Source organism: Pithys albifrons, chromosome 15 (genome assembly GCF_047495875.1).
Source record: "Pithys albifrons albifrons isolate INPA30051 chromosome 15, PitAlb_v1, whole genome shotgun sequence".
In the NCBI taxonomy this organism is placed as follows: domain Eukaryota; kingdom Metazoa; phylum Chordata; class Aves; order Passeriformes; family Thamnophilidae; genus Pithys; species Pithys albifrons.
This window is the reverse complement of record NC_092472.1, coordinates 15,858,907-15,873,078: the sequence shown is the minus strand read 5'-3', so window position 1 is coordinate 15,873,078 and position 14,172 is coordinate 15,858,907. Positions and strand designations below refer to the sequence as shown.

The 14,172-nt window shown below is 47.7% G+C and overlaps 1 protein-coding gene across 1 annotated transcript in view; it reads right to left on the bottom strand.

Annotated features, from left to right (window-relative positions):
• The window catches only part of COL23A1 (collagen type XXIII alpha 1 chain), a 179,462-nt gene that overhangs the window by 28,318 nt on the left and 136,972 nt on the right, over positions 1-14,172 (bottom strand). Inside the window, exon 5 of the mRNA XM_071570684.1 lies at positions 12,405-12,431. Coding sequence (XP_071426785.1) covers positions 12,405-12,431 — 27 coding nt within the window. The remainder of the gene's footprint in view (positions 1-12,404; positions 12,432-14,172) is intronic.

The following is a 14,172-nucleotide window of genomic DNA, read 5'->3' as shown; positions in this document are numbered from 1 at the left end:
TTGTTGCTGTCAGTTTGGTAAAGAAAACACATCTGCAACATGTGGCTGGAGCCCTCAGGTTGCTGAGGCAGGAGGAGCTGGGTTGGCAGGGAGAGCTGGAGACACAGAGCAGGGCTGAGTGATAGTTACAACTACACACCTTGGTTTTACCCCTCAGAAAGAGTAATGAGGTGTTCCTGTGGGAATAAGGATCCAATGGGGCATCCCCTCTGCCATCACCTGGATGAGGACATTATTTATATAATGATATATATAGTATACATTAATGACACATTATTTAATGGTGTCTTAATAATATATAGTTATACCATGAGGCTGAGAAGGCAGATGGAGGTCAGATAAGATGCTGGAGCTTGAGCAGAGCTTGTTACTACATCATGTGCTCTTCATGCCTGCCTTGGTTTGGCCACACAATATTTCAACTTCAGAGTAAGGGGTCACATTCAGATATGCTTGAAAGCAAATTCCAGAATTTGTCTTCATTTTGTTTCACAGTAGAAGCTCAGAATTGTTGAGGTGCAGCACTAAGATGCCACCTCTCATTGCAAAAATGAGATTCACCCATCCCTGAGATCAAGGCTTCAGAACAGTTTCCAGCTCACCAAAAAGGGATGATTTGGAGCTTGCAAGCTCTGATTCACATGCCAAAGCTCTCCCAATAAATAATAAGCATTTCCCACGTACATCACTCACTTCTGGCTCAAGGTGCCAGCCTGGCTACCTGGCCCTCTGCCTTCCTCCTGCAGTGCCCTTGCTGCTGCTGGCAGGGATGTTCTTGCCCTAACAGTGTTCCAGGAATTTTAAGGGGGGTGGGGGGGATATCTAATGAAAACAAAGCCAGAGATTATTAAGAGGACAATCCTTCTGAGTTGGGAAATCTTCTCTCATAGTTATTTTTAATGTTTCCTGCTCTGCTAAAAATTAGCACGGGGGTCGGAAGGAACCCTGCAGTCAAATTTTAACAAACTCAAAGGGCTGCCTTTCAATCTCTGTCCTCTGTGGTTTCAAAAAGGGGTAAATTCTTACAGTTTATGGAGGAGGAAAGTGTCAGAACAAAAGAGCAGGGCGATATTTTAGTCTCCCTGGGAAGGGCCCGGGGTCATTGGGCAGCGAGGGCTGTGGCAGAGCCGGGAGCAGGGACCACCCCCCCGGGCACGCCGCGAATCCTCCGGGCGCGACAGCGTCTGCTGGCAACGCTCCTCGGCACGTTGCTGGGGGAGAAGAAAGCTCTGGCAAAGGCTGTGGGCAAGCATGCCCTGCCAGGACCATCACAAGGAAAGCAGGAAGGCAGCCAGGTTGCTGTGGCTGCTCCCAGCTGAAGGGAAAGGGCAGAGAAGGCACCGGGATATGAAAAATGAACTGCGAGTCCTCTAAAGAGCAGCTGAGAATCACTGGCACTAACTGAGTGAGCTGAGGGCAAGAGAGATGCTCTGGGACATCCCCATCCCTCCCTCCCTGAAGTCTTCAAGTACAGAAGGACCATAAACCCCCATAAAATAACAAATTTCTACTCCATGTAATGCCACCTCTGCTACAGGAATCATTTCACCTTCCAAATGCATTTAAATTCTTGCATTTAAATAAATTATCTCATTTATTATATTTTATTGTTTATTATTTATCATTACTATTTCTAATCATTAATAAATTTAGTGCTGCATGTAAAGACCTGTGAAAGAGCATGAAATTGCTCATTTAAGGAATTATCCCACTCACACACTGCTCATCACTTGGACAAGTCCGTGGAGGAGGTTCCTCCTGCATCAGAGCCCTGATCCACAGGTCACTGGTGTGAGACCCCAAAATCAGGTTAATCTGCAGCACAACACAACTTTGGAAACATTACTACCTATTTAAGCATTAAGATCATTTATATCATGATAGTTTCCTGTTTAATTTCATATAGCACAGACAGCCTTGCTGCAGTGGGATGGGATTGCTGAACAGGAGAACAGCTCTGTCCCTAGAAATAGATAATTTTTTCAGCTTGAACACCATTAACAACCCTTTGCTAATAATTTCCTCTGTTTCTTAGTCTGAAAAAAACCATTTCATTATTGTCCAGCACAAATTACCTTTTGCTCTGTGACTACGTGCAAAGTGGAAAACCACTTTTCATTACTAGGTGATAGTTTCTGTACTGTTTAAAAAGAAAACCACAAAAAAACCAAACAGCATCTACAATTTTCTTCCAAGCACTAAACAGCAACGTTGATGAGACATGATTATTTTTCAATGTTTGCAAGACTAATTGTTTTCATTTGGAAATAGTTTACACATGCAGGCTGCATCCTGCCTGGCCTCAGAGCCAGGCTCTCCTTATTCAGCTAGAAAACCCTATTTTTTTTTTCAAGGAAGGGCAATTACGTTCCCAAAATCTGTCTCTCTGCAAACCACAGCTCTGCAACCTCAGTCTCTGGGGAGGTCCCAAGAGGGCTGCTCGAGGCAGTGGCAAGATCTGAGTCCCCTTTGCCCAGAGGGTCCTCCAGCTGCAGCAGCTCTCACCCCTCTCCCAAATTTCTCTCCAAAAAGGCTACCTGAGCACACTCCATGCATTGCCCACAGAATCTGGAGGGGTTCAGCATCACCAAAGCCTCAAAGGCTCCTCTGAAACATTTCTCCAGGAGGAATCATGTCCCAAAGCCCAGGCTGCCAACAATAAATCCCCCAAGAGAGGTGTCAGGTCAACGATGCAGAGCTGCCCGATAAGAGCCAAGTGTGTATTAACAAGGCAACCAAAAAAACTCTCACAAATCTGTGCTGTATTCAAAAAAAAAAATCTGTCCTCAGACTGCTGGGAGGCCTCTGTCCATTCTTTGATGGAAACAGAGCAGAAAGGAGCAATAATTTGCTGAAAACTTCACCCCTAATGCAAACCAGACATGGGGCTCTGCAAGGGAGCGGGGCTGGTCCTGCCGGGCATCCGGGGGCTGGGCAGAGCCAGTCAGAGCCCACCTCCCTTCCACAGGGCAAGGATGCTCCAGGCATTTCTGAAATCCTTGGGAAACAAACAAATAAACACTCAGAAAAGTAAACTCTATCCTCAGGATGTTTTTGGGCCAGCTCTGGGCTCTGCCCACCGTTCAGCCCCTCCTTTGCATCACCAGAGCGCTGCAGTTCCCAGCTGCCTTCCAGACACGGCAACCACGTTCAGCAGGGTTTGAAGTGGAGATAAGGGACCTTTTCCCCCTGCAGGAGCTGCCTCTTCCTTAACCACAAGATGTGCCTTCTTCCATCTGTGCACAGGGATCCTTCCTTGTTTTGCTAGATGTCTTCTCAAGGATGCTCAAGGAAAACGTCTGGGATCAAATGGAACACTGACTGGTGCAAAGGGGTGGAAAACAAACACTGGACTGGAGCTGAATGGGGCACTGCTTGGGTTTCCAAGGAAGGCCACTTGAAGATGCCAAAATGGAGCCAGTTTGGTCACTCCTCCTGACAGGAACTGCAGGATTCCTGGGCAGACGTGCCAGCTCCCCGAATGTGCTGCCGAGCATCACTTCAGAGGCAAGAGCTCACTCATCTGTGCGTCACATTGCACCAGTTTTCTTCCAAAACAACCAAGTGCTTTTATGGAAGAAAGAGTCCCTTGACTTCCCCCAAGTTTCTGAGGCTTAAATGAGTTCCATGTGTTCTGTGCAACTGCCTGCTTCAAAATGTGATGTCCAGTGGGGCTTTGGGTATATCTTTTATTAATGTTCAGCTATGAGAGAGTAGATGGTCTCTGTGGTGGAAATGCAACATTTCAGTCGGTAGGCAATGCTTTTGGAAGAATATTGGCATTTCAAGCAAACATTTCAGCAACTTAATGGCCTCCCTCAGCAATGGCATTCCTGGCTGACAGCTGCTGTTTGGATTACCTCTCTTTGGTGGCTAATGAGCAAACTTGGTTTCCCCTGCCTACATGCCAAGCCTTGGTACCACACAGCTCTGCCCAAATGCACTGGAAAGAGATGCAGATCCAACAGCTGCACTCACAGGCAAAAGCAGCACAAGAAGCCAAAACCCAAATGCCTTCCCTGCCTGAGTAATTTGGGCAGAAAAGTTCTCCTTGCTGTTGCTGTCAGCACCTTCACCAGGCCCTCTCCTCCCAATCCAGAACCACTGGAATTACAGAGGATAACCAAATGAATCTCCAGTTCCTCTGCTGGGTGGGATTTAAGACAGCTTTTTATTATCCCTGTGGAAGAATTACCTCTAAATCAAAAGGAAAATAAAGAGCTGGTCTTCACAAAATCGTTGTTGCTTCCACATCAGAGGGACAGTAAATGGATGTAACAGGAAAACACACTGGATCTGCTTTCCCTGTTTAAAGAGGGTTTTCCCTCCAGGCAAATCATTATGAGAATTGGTCACAAAACTGATATTAAAATTAAATGAAAAGGACTGGAACCATAAAGTTTGCCTTGTAAAATGAATGTTTGTTACTTCTGTCTTTTGGGCTCTTACTGGGAGAGGTATGTGTGCAAATGAGTTCTCACACAGGAGATGCTCCTTGAAGTCTGAGTATTTACAAGATACTCATGAGAACAAACACACGACTGAACCCCAAATTACAGTTATGACCCTGCTAACCCAGCTAAGAAAACTAAATACCTTACCCACAGAAGCCTTCAGCACACAACCCAGGATTTGAAAATATCTAAGCCTAGTGATGCACAAGCAGCCAAAACACCCATGTGATGTACAGGCAATCCATGGCTGTGCATGAGCCACCACCCAAGCCCAGGAAAGCATCTGCCTGCTGCAAAACAAACAGGAAAAGTCTGAGATCCACAGATACCACAAGATCTGACCATGTAGCGTGGTCTCCCCTGGCTCACATGGGATTTCTGGCAGTCTCCCTGAAGAGTTAAAACACTGGTCTCATGCTCTGGTTTGGGCACAGAGCAATCTCAGAGCTGCTCAGGGCTCCTACAGACACTCTCCCAGGTTGCACCCTGAGCACACCCCAGCAGGACTTGGAGATAATTGCACAGATGGAGGCAACTCATCAAGTCATCTGGCAGTTCAAGTCTAAGTTACTTCTACAGTTCTCGTGTAAAAGTAGTTTACTATTAATGTCACATCTGGTTTTCTGTTGATGCCATTTCCAAAACACTTGGCTAAGGGCATGTCTTGGAGCTTTCTGGTGAATTCTGGGGAACCACAATGGCATGGAGGAACTGCCACCAGCATCAGGCTTAGGAACATGTTCCTCATTTCCCACACCTCATCTGTCTGCATTCATAATACACATGAAAATCTTGCACTGTTTCCCTGGCTCAGTTGTCTACATTACCTGAAATTCTTAATTGTTGAGGCAAGAAAACCCCAAACTCCACTGGTTATGGCCAAGGTCTAGAGCTGTGAACCAAATCACTGTTCCAGGGCTCCACTGAGCTGGGTTCTTGCAAGTCAGGGAACCATCTTCCCTTCTACATGTGCTCTTTCAACCCCTCTCCCAGACATCAGCATAGAAAACCACATTTGGCTTCACTTTATGTCTTGAAAAATTAATTTAAACCAGAGTTTTACCATCCTTACCAGTTGACTTCTGGCTTATACATTACAGCTGACTTCAGTGGATAATTCTGGATTTACAACACTGCAGCCAAAGGAAGATGTTAGCTCAGGGTCCAAGGCTTCCAAAACTAGTTTCTGAAGATGCTGATCTGCATAGACCCAACAGCTCCTCAGTGTGAGCTGGACTACAAATGCATGAGAATGGCCTGTATAAGAGAATTTCAAATCCAACTGAGCATTTACTCCCCAGGAGTGCCAGCCTTGAGCAACTCCTGTGCTGTGATTCTCTTCTACCATAAATCCATTAATTGATTATACTAATTTAGTTACCTGACACTAGGAAAGGGTGCTATTACTCATAGAGTGGTTTGGGTGGGAAGGGACCTTAAAGATCATCTTATTCCAACTCCTCTACTGAGGAGAGGGACACCTTCCACTGTCCCAGGCTGCTCCAAGCCACATCCAGCCTGGCCTTGGACACTCCCAGGGATAGGGCAGCCACAGCTTCTCTGAGCACCCTCCACTCTCACAATAAATAATTTCTTCCTAATATCCCATCTAACCCTGCCCTCTGGCAGTGTGAAATCATTCCTCCTTGCCCTGTCCCAACAGGCCCCTGTAAAAAGTTCCTCTCCATCTTTCCTGTAGGCTCCTGTCAGGTACTGCAAGGCTGCAATTAGGACATCCTGAAGCCTTCCCTTTTCCAGGCTGAAGAATCCTAATTCTCTCAGCCTTTCCTCAGAGGAGAGGTGCTCTAACCCTCCAATCATCTTGGTGGTCTCCTCTGGACTCGCTCCAACCAGTCCATGTCCTTCCTGTGCTGGGACCCCAGAGCTGGACACTCAAGGTTACATTACTTTGAGTAACAGCTGCATTACTTCAAGCAGGCAGAACATGAAGCCTTTTTTCCTGCATTCCCAAAGGTTGCCACTGCTGCAAGAGATTGGCTGAATGATGCCTGGGTTCTTCCAGGCAACACACGATTAAGAAAATTCAGAAGACAAACATTATACACCAAAGGAACAAAATGAGGAACATGCTGCTCAACTAAAAATAAATCCTAGTATTTTAAGGCAAACATAAAATAGGAGACAACTCTGCTTCGTATCATGCTCTTTTTCCTGCATAGCCTCTTCCCTGCTCTGCTTTTTATTAATGAAGACATGCACATGAAGTAATTCCCCTCATTAATCAACCTCGTTCTTTTGGTTTCTTCCCACTTCAAGTGACAACCCTCCATTTGGGATGTCACGTAGCAGTGTAGGCTGAGACTGATTTCAGAGTGGGATGAGTAGTAGAGGCAGATGAAACTCTCCAGAAACAGAGACTTAGGCTTCAAAAGGTCTCTCCAGTAGATGGGAAGAGGGAAGAGAAGGAGTTCCAGTGAACCACAGAGGCAGTATCTCACTGGGAAAGAGGAGAAACACCACGTAGCAAGACAGCTGAGCAGTCTGAAGGCAAGTATGGAACCATCCCTGTGTGGGGCAGGGAAAGAGAGCAAGGCTGCCAAAAGCACTGCACAACCATTGCTTGGAATCACACAATCATTCAGGTTGGAAAAGACCTCTAAGATTGTTGTAGCCAACCATCCAGCACTGTCAAAGCCACCACTGAACCATGTCCACAAGCACCACATCCACAAATCTTTTAAATCCCTTCAGGGAGAGTGATTCCATCACTGCCCTGGGCATCCTGATCCAATGCTTCACAACCCTTTTGGTGAACAAATTTTCCCTAATATCCAAACAAAACCTCCCCTGGCACAACTGCAGACTGCCTCCTCTTGTCCTGTTACTTACTACCTGGGAGAAGAGACCCAACCTGGATCCAACCTCCTTTTCAAGCACTTGCAGAGAGCAATAAGGTCTCCCCTGAGCCTCCTTTTCTTCAGACTGAACCCCATCCAGCTCCCTCAGCCACTTCTCATCAGACCTGGGCTCCAGACACCTTCCCAGCTCTGCTGCCCTTCACTGGACACTCTCCAGCCCCTCAGTGCAGCCAGGGCAGTGCTTCTCCCTCCATACATTAAAATCATAGAATCATAGAATGGATTGATTGGAAAAGACCTCCAAGTCCAATCCTTGGTCCAACTCCAGTCCCTTTACCAGATCATGGCACTCAGTGCCACGGCCAAGCTCAGCTGAAAAACCTCCAGGGATGTTGAATCCACCCCCTCTCTGGGCAGCCCATTCCAATGCCTGAGCACTCTCTCTGCAAAGAAGTTTTTTCTGATCTCCAACTTCAATTTCCCCTGGCAGAGCTTGAGCCCATCGTGCCCCCTTGTCCTATTGCTGAGTGCCTGGGAGAAGAGACCAACCCCCACCTGGCCACAACTTCCCTTCAGGCAGTTCCAGACAGTGCTGAGGTCACCTCTGAGCCTCCTCTTCTCCAGGCTAAACACCCCCAGCTCCCTCAGCCTCTCCCCACAGCACTTGTGCTCCAGTCCCTTCTCCAGCCTCGTTGCTCTTCTCTGGCCCCGCTCCAGCCCCTCAATATCCTTTCTGAACTGAGGGGCCCAGAACTGAACACAACACTCAAGGTGTGGCATCTCCATCATTAAACAGCTCCATAACAGCTCTGTAACAGCCAGACCCTCCTGCTCAGAGAGGTCAGCCCAGACCCTGCTCCCAACCTGGTTCTTCCATCTGCTCCTCATTTTCTCCTTTCCCTCCTGCCCAGCCGACCCCTGCAGAGTCACCTCCCGCTGTCCCCTCCCGGCCGTGTGAGGACAGGCGACCCCGACACGCTGAGCGCTGACAGCCCAGTGCCCCGGGGCAGCGCTCGCAGCTACTCAGAGAGCACAGCTCGGGATGTGTCCCCAGGGATCTCGCTCCCAGCCCAACAAGAAACACATTTCCATCATTGCTCAGGCTGCACATCTGCTTTTCCTCTGCTTCCAGAGCACCCTCCTGCAAACCTGGGCTCCAACTCCATTCTGGGGATGGGCCAGGTGGACTTTTTGGCAAAGGCTAAAGGTGCCCTCCAGATTTCCCTCATTCCAAAGGCTGCTCTCATGCCATCAGAAGAGGGAAGCAGCAAAACAGTGCAGTTAAGCCAGCAGGGAGTGTTTGCTCTCCTGCAGCAGTGCCCTCCTCGGCAGCAGGGACTGAGCACTCACCTGGACCTGTGCAGAGACCCCAGCGAGGACAACCAGGGCTACACCACACCAGCCATCCCATCAGGCAGGGCTAACCAAAGGTAGATCTCTCTGCCCAGGACCTTGTCTAGAAAACTGTCACTGTCCCTCCTGATCTGCTCACTTTGCAGCATTGTCATCACTGTCTGTTCCTCAGAGACCGTGCCTGTCTCACCAATCAATGGAGCGCGGTAATCAATCTGTAATTACCAATTATTCTGGGATTTCTGTACAAAAGAATCATTTCTGCTGTGGTTTGCAGCCACTGGCACTGCTGGTTCACCTCAGGACACCATTGACTGCAAACCCACGTGTCACTCCAGCCACCACCACCAGCACAAAGAGCCAGAGGAACATCGTGGGGTGGTGCAAGAAGGACCACTCAGATCTCAGATGAGAAAAGCAACCTGCCAGTTCTCCCCCACCTTTGGGGGAAAGTGCTCTTCTTCCCCCTAGAAGTCATTTAAGTTAGTCTTCTCTAAAAGAGACTTCCAAGATCAGTGTTTTGGGATAAAAAAGAGTAAAAGCCTCGCTGCTCTTTGGTACATTCACTTGCATTCTTGCAAGCTCAGGAGAAAAAGCAAGGCAGGCTCTCAGACTAAGCAGACTTGCACCCCAAACCCCAGGAGCTTATAATGATCACTGCCCACTATGTGTAAATTACACAGCCCAGATGAGAAAAAAAAATTGCAGCTATTTTGGACACTAAGTAGATGATTTGCCTTTCTCTGCCCTCAGCTCTCAGGAGAGAACACACACACATGACCCACATCCAAACCCCAATGTCAGGCAATGTCAGGGCTCTTAAATAGGCTCTCTGTCCACCAAGAGACAGTTTTCTCAGCAGCTAAAGAAAGAAGTGCAGCAAACCATGGGCTCCTGGCTTGTTCACTGGGGTGGGCAGCCCATGGGAACCACTGAATGCCACTCCCACAGTGTGCCACTGGATCACCTGCTGATGGGAGCTTGTTGGGTTGCAATTTGATCATTTGTTAAAGGCAGTTCCACATCAGGTAGCACAAGTTTCACCCTTCCAACATCAGCTTTCCTCATGGGTTAGAAAACCCTGAAATGGATCAAGTCAAAAGTGTTTTAAAAGCATCCCCAGAAAATCTCAGAGAGGACAATCTTCAGGCCACCTCTGAAGCAACTGATATGGCAAAGCTTATATGGCTTCTGCCTCACCTTGGAGATCAGAAATGCTCTTCTTTCATTAACCTACCCCTGATATAAGAAGTTAAACTATTTATCAACAAAGTCTTTGTCCTTTGGTCAAATTCATCTGAAATGGGCAGAGTTCAAAAGTTACTGGGGAAAGAGAAGACAGACCCACACAGCCCTCAGCTCACAGGACCCTCCCCTGGAATTCAGGCTGAAGTAAGTGCTGTGATCCATGATCAGTGGGATGTCAAAACCAAATCAAACACAACCAGAAGAGCAACAAATCCCAGCATCCTTCACAGCTGTTACAGCAATGGTAGGAGGATATGCCATAGGATTAAAAATAGAAAATAAATACTCTCTGGAGTTTCAAAAATAACAATAAGCTACAGAACTTCATAAAGAAGAAAACTGTTTCTGCTGTAAAGTTTTATTGTAGGGCACAAACCCCTCCTCTTTGGATGCTGAGTATAAAAATACTGAAATCATCTTATAAAATCTGTTTTCTCTTTTGGCCTCATTTCCAGAGCTCTGGATCACTTCATCCCTTTAAAGCTCCCTTCATTTGCAGCTCAGTTATACAGCAGCAGCTCACAAACAAAGCACTGCTAGCCAAGGGGTGCACGAGTCACTGCACCTATCCCTGACAGCAAACACCATTTAATATCCACCTCCTACTTCAGCATTGGCACCACATCCTGCTCCTGAAACAGCTCAGAGTTTATTTGATCACCCTGAAGGGAACTAAATAATTAAATCTGCTTGACTACACAACTGGATGTAATAAAGCCTGTCCATATCCTTCTGCTGAATAATACTCTCAAGCCTGCCTTGTTTAGTTTCCTCCTTTTTTCTGGTGTACACCTTGCTTTGGAAAGGCAATTATCCTCACCTCCTTACTAGATAAAGCTAATTAATGCAGCCACAGGCGTATGGATGCAGCAATTCAATGTTTGCTGGGTTTCAAAGCCTGGAATAAGACCAGCCCTACAGCTCACCTGGACTGCAGGTCCTGGGGGTAATAGAGGAGGAAAGAGGCTTTGGTAATGTCAGACGTTACTGCCATTTTCCCAGTGCAGACATGGCAGCAGAGTTGGAGGTCACTGCCAGTCTCCAGCAGCATCCAGGAAAGCTGGAGCAGCACCAAAGTCCCACACCAGGAGCTGAGATGGGCAAGGTGCCAGGCTGCCACTGGAGGCACTGATGGTGCTCTGTCCTTGGGAACAGTCATTACTTTCTCCCAGCACTTCTGGCTTTCAGAACTCTACAACTACACCACACACACAGCTTTGCCAGAACATGACTGAGACAGAGGAGAAGGGATAAACCTGCCACGGGCCCTGCTACTCCAGCAGTGGTTCACCACATCCCACAGGGGCAAGAAGCCATCCTAGAACGGACATTAACAGCCCATTAGAGCAAAGTGTCACATCTTGATTTCTAATCAATTAAACTCTCAGTTTCCAACAGACCGCTGGTGCCTCTGTACAACCTCCTTGCTTCAGCATGGTCGGGGTCGGGGCTGCTGCGGGCAGGGACCGCCTGAGGGAGACAAACCCCTTCCCTGGACACCACCAGCCCTGCTCTTCCCTCACACTGAGCTTCACTTGCCCAAATCATTTGGTGGAGCCCCAAGTTCGGGATGCATCCTGTTAGGGATGACACGGCAGCACAGGCTGGTTCTGCAAAATTAGCTCCAGGGGAAGTGAGAACTGCAAACAGCTCTGGAATTCCCTTTCAATCCTTCTGCCTTGAGCTCCATGACACAAAACTCCACAGATGTTTGGTTATGGACATTCAGGGGGAACTGAGTCAGGGCACAGGGTGGCAGAGACAACAAAGGAGTTTACCTCACACACTCCTTCAAGAAAAAAAAATGGAAAGAAAAATAAAAAAAAGGCATCAAGCACAGGAAGGAGAAGGCTAAGAATAGCCAAGAAGCCCTTCCAGAGCATCAGGCAGCACAGGAGACACTGCACCCATTCAAAAAGCAGGTGCAGAGATGGAAACGTGCTGTGAACATGGAGAATCTGCATGGAGGTTTTCACCAGCCCATCACACCAGGCACTGAGTCCATCAGAGCTGGAGCACCATGGCCATGCCAGTGCATTAATGGGGATGAGGGGATGTGATTTGGGATCCAGCCAGAACAAGGACTCCCTCCTCCTGCACACCACAGCAGGACATCTCTGCTCCCAGGGAAAAAATTTTTGGAGATGGGCAAATGAGGATCCATCTCCACACCTGTGGCTCTTTCAACAGTATTCCCAAATTTGGCCACTTTCAGCTCTAAGTAGGACAAATCCCAAAGTCTTCACTAAGACTTTGGGATCCAGTGAACTCTTTAGACAAGAGCATGAATATCACCATGAAAGGGTTCAAGTATTTCACCCCTATAAACAGTAATGGAGAATATTGCACAGGCTTCTGAGCTTTAAGGCTAAATCTCTCAAAAGCTATTGCTGATAAAGAAGGAGGGAAGAAGATTAAAAAAAAAAAGAGAATTCAAGAAAGGCAAAGAAATTCAAGTCATGGGAAAAGACTGAGAGGAGCACAGAGTGCAGATTAGAAGAGAATCAAATAAAAGGAAGAGGGGAGTTACCGGGTAACCATCGCGTCCTGACTGCCCCTGTGGGGGGGGAACAAGGGAGACAAGTCAGTCAGTGCATCTGCAGCAGCAGCATGACAACACAGAGCAGCAGGCAGGAGATGGGGCCACCAGCCCCCAGCCAGCCCTGAGACTAAACTCCTGAGGGGAGGGCAATTTTCCTGTCAGAAAGGTCACACTTCCAGTGTGTTATCCCCCGATTTTGATCTCGTGGGTTCCCTCTGGCTACTTACCGAGGGGTTTGCCAACTCGCACCCATCCCTGCTGCCTGTGCTCAGCCCCTGCCAGCCCTGGAGCCAGGGATATGCATGGCACACACTGGATGCTGGCCATGAACTGGATCCTGCCCTGAGACGTGGGTACCAGGAGGAATGGAAGCACCCAGAGGCTGGGGAGGGGTCGGGGAGGCTGTGGCTGCTGAGCCAGCAAGCACAGCTCCCAACCTGCTCCAGCACTCGGCTCAGTGAGGGTTTCCCCCTCTTGGATCCATCAATCTCCTCACAGGATGCAGCTCTCCCAGCTCACATCTAAGCTTTGCCTTGCTTTGCAATGAAGCAGAAAGCACAGCTGATGCTACGGGGAAAGACCCTGCTTAAGCAGCCAGCAACACCTGCAAGGCCAGCAGAGTAAAACCCAACCCACTCAGGATATTCCACCTTTTCTGCTCTCCTTGGGACGTTCCCAAAGGCGTTTACAGCTCGAGCTGCCGTTCAACACCGTGAGCTCCAGCACAAAGCCAGACCTAAGGCAGCCTCCTGGGAAGGAGCTGTTAAGTATTAGCTGATACACAAGTAGGCAGTAAAGTGTATTTCTGGTACAGCAATGTCATCTGCTACCACAAACACAGGTTATGTCAGCACTGTGGGTAGAGAGGGGACTCAGGCATTTCCCATGGCATGGAACAGCCCCCTCCACACCCCCTACAGGGGCTCTCCCTCTCCCCAAGTGTCCCCACAGCTCCCAGTGCCTCCTGCAGCACCCCCGTGCTCCATCCAGCAACAGTGTCGACTTCAACAACTGCCTATTTAACAAATTACAGTCTTGGGATAAAGTGTACAGTGAGGTTTTTATGGAGATGTATGGCACTGGAGCACACAGGGATAAATGGGAAACACTTGGAAGGCCCAGCCCTCGCTTGCTGGGGAGTTCCCCAGCCAGCACAATAATACATGTCTGCTAATATCTGGGGCTGTAAATGTTTAATTACAGTCTGTGGTAATTCTATCTTTCAATTGCAGAAATTTCCTCCCCACCATGTGATTTTAATACCCTCCAAAACAGAAGGTTTAAAGCATATCTAAGCAGAAAACCCCTTACTCACAGACAGGACAATCAATCACCCAGCAGCCACAAATCCTGCACCGCAAATTCCAGTAATTTCATATACATAACTAGATTATGACAGCCAAAAAAATAAAATACCAGCACAACTGCTACTAGGGAACAACAGAATTGAGGATACAGTCTGAGCAGTGTGATGCTGTACATGGAAGAAGTAATTGATTCCTTATGGCCAAAATCAAGAAACAAAAGAAACCAATAAATACAGGACTGCTGAAATAAAATAATATTGTGGTTCTGTGGGTTCTAGGACTTATATTATGCTTAAAGAAGTCTCTGGCAAATACTGCTTATGCTAAAAAGTAGGATTGAATAAAAACCAAAACCAAACCAAACCAAAACCAAAAACCAACCCCAAAACAAAACTGAACTAAACCAGGAGCTCTTTTAAAGAAGGGCAAGGGAAAAGGGGGAAAAAAAA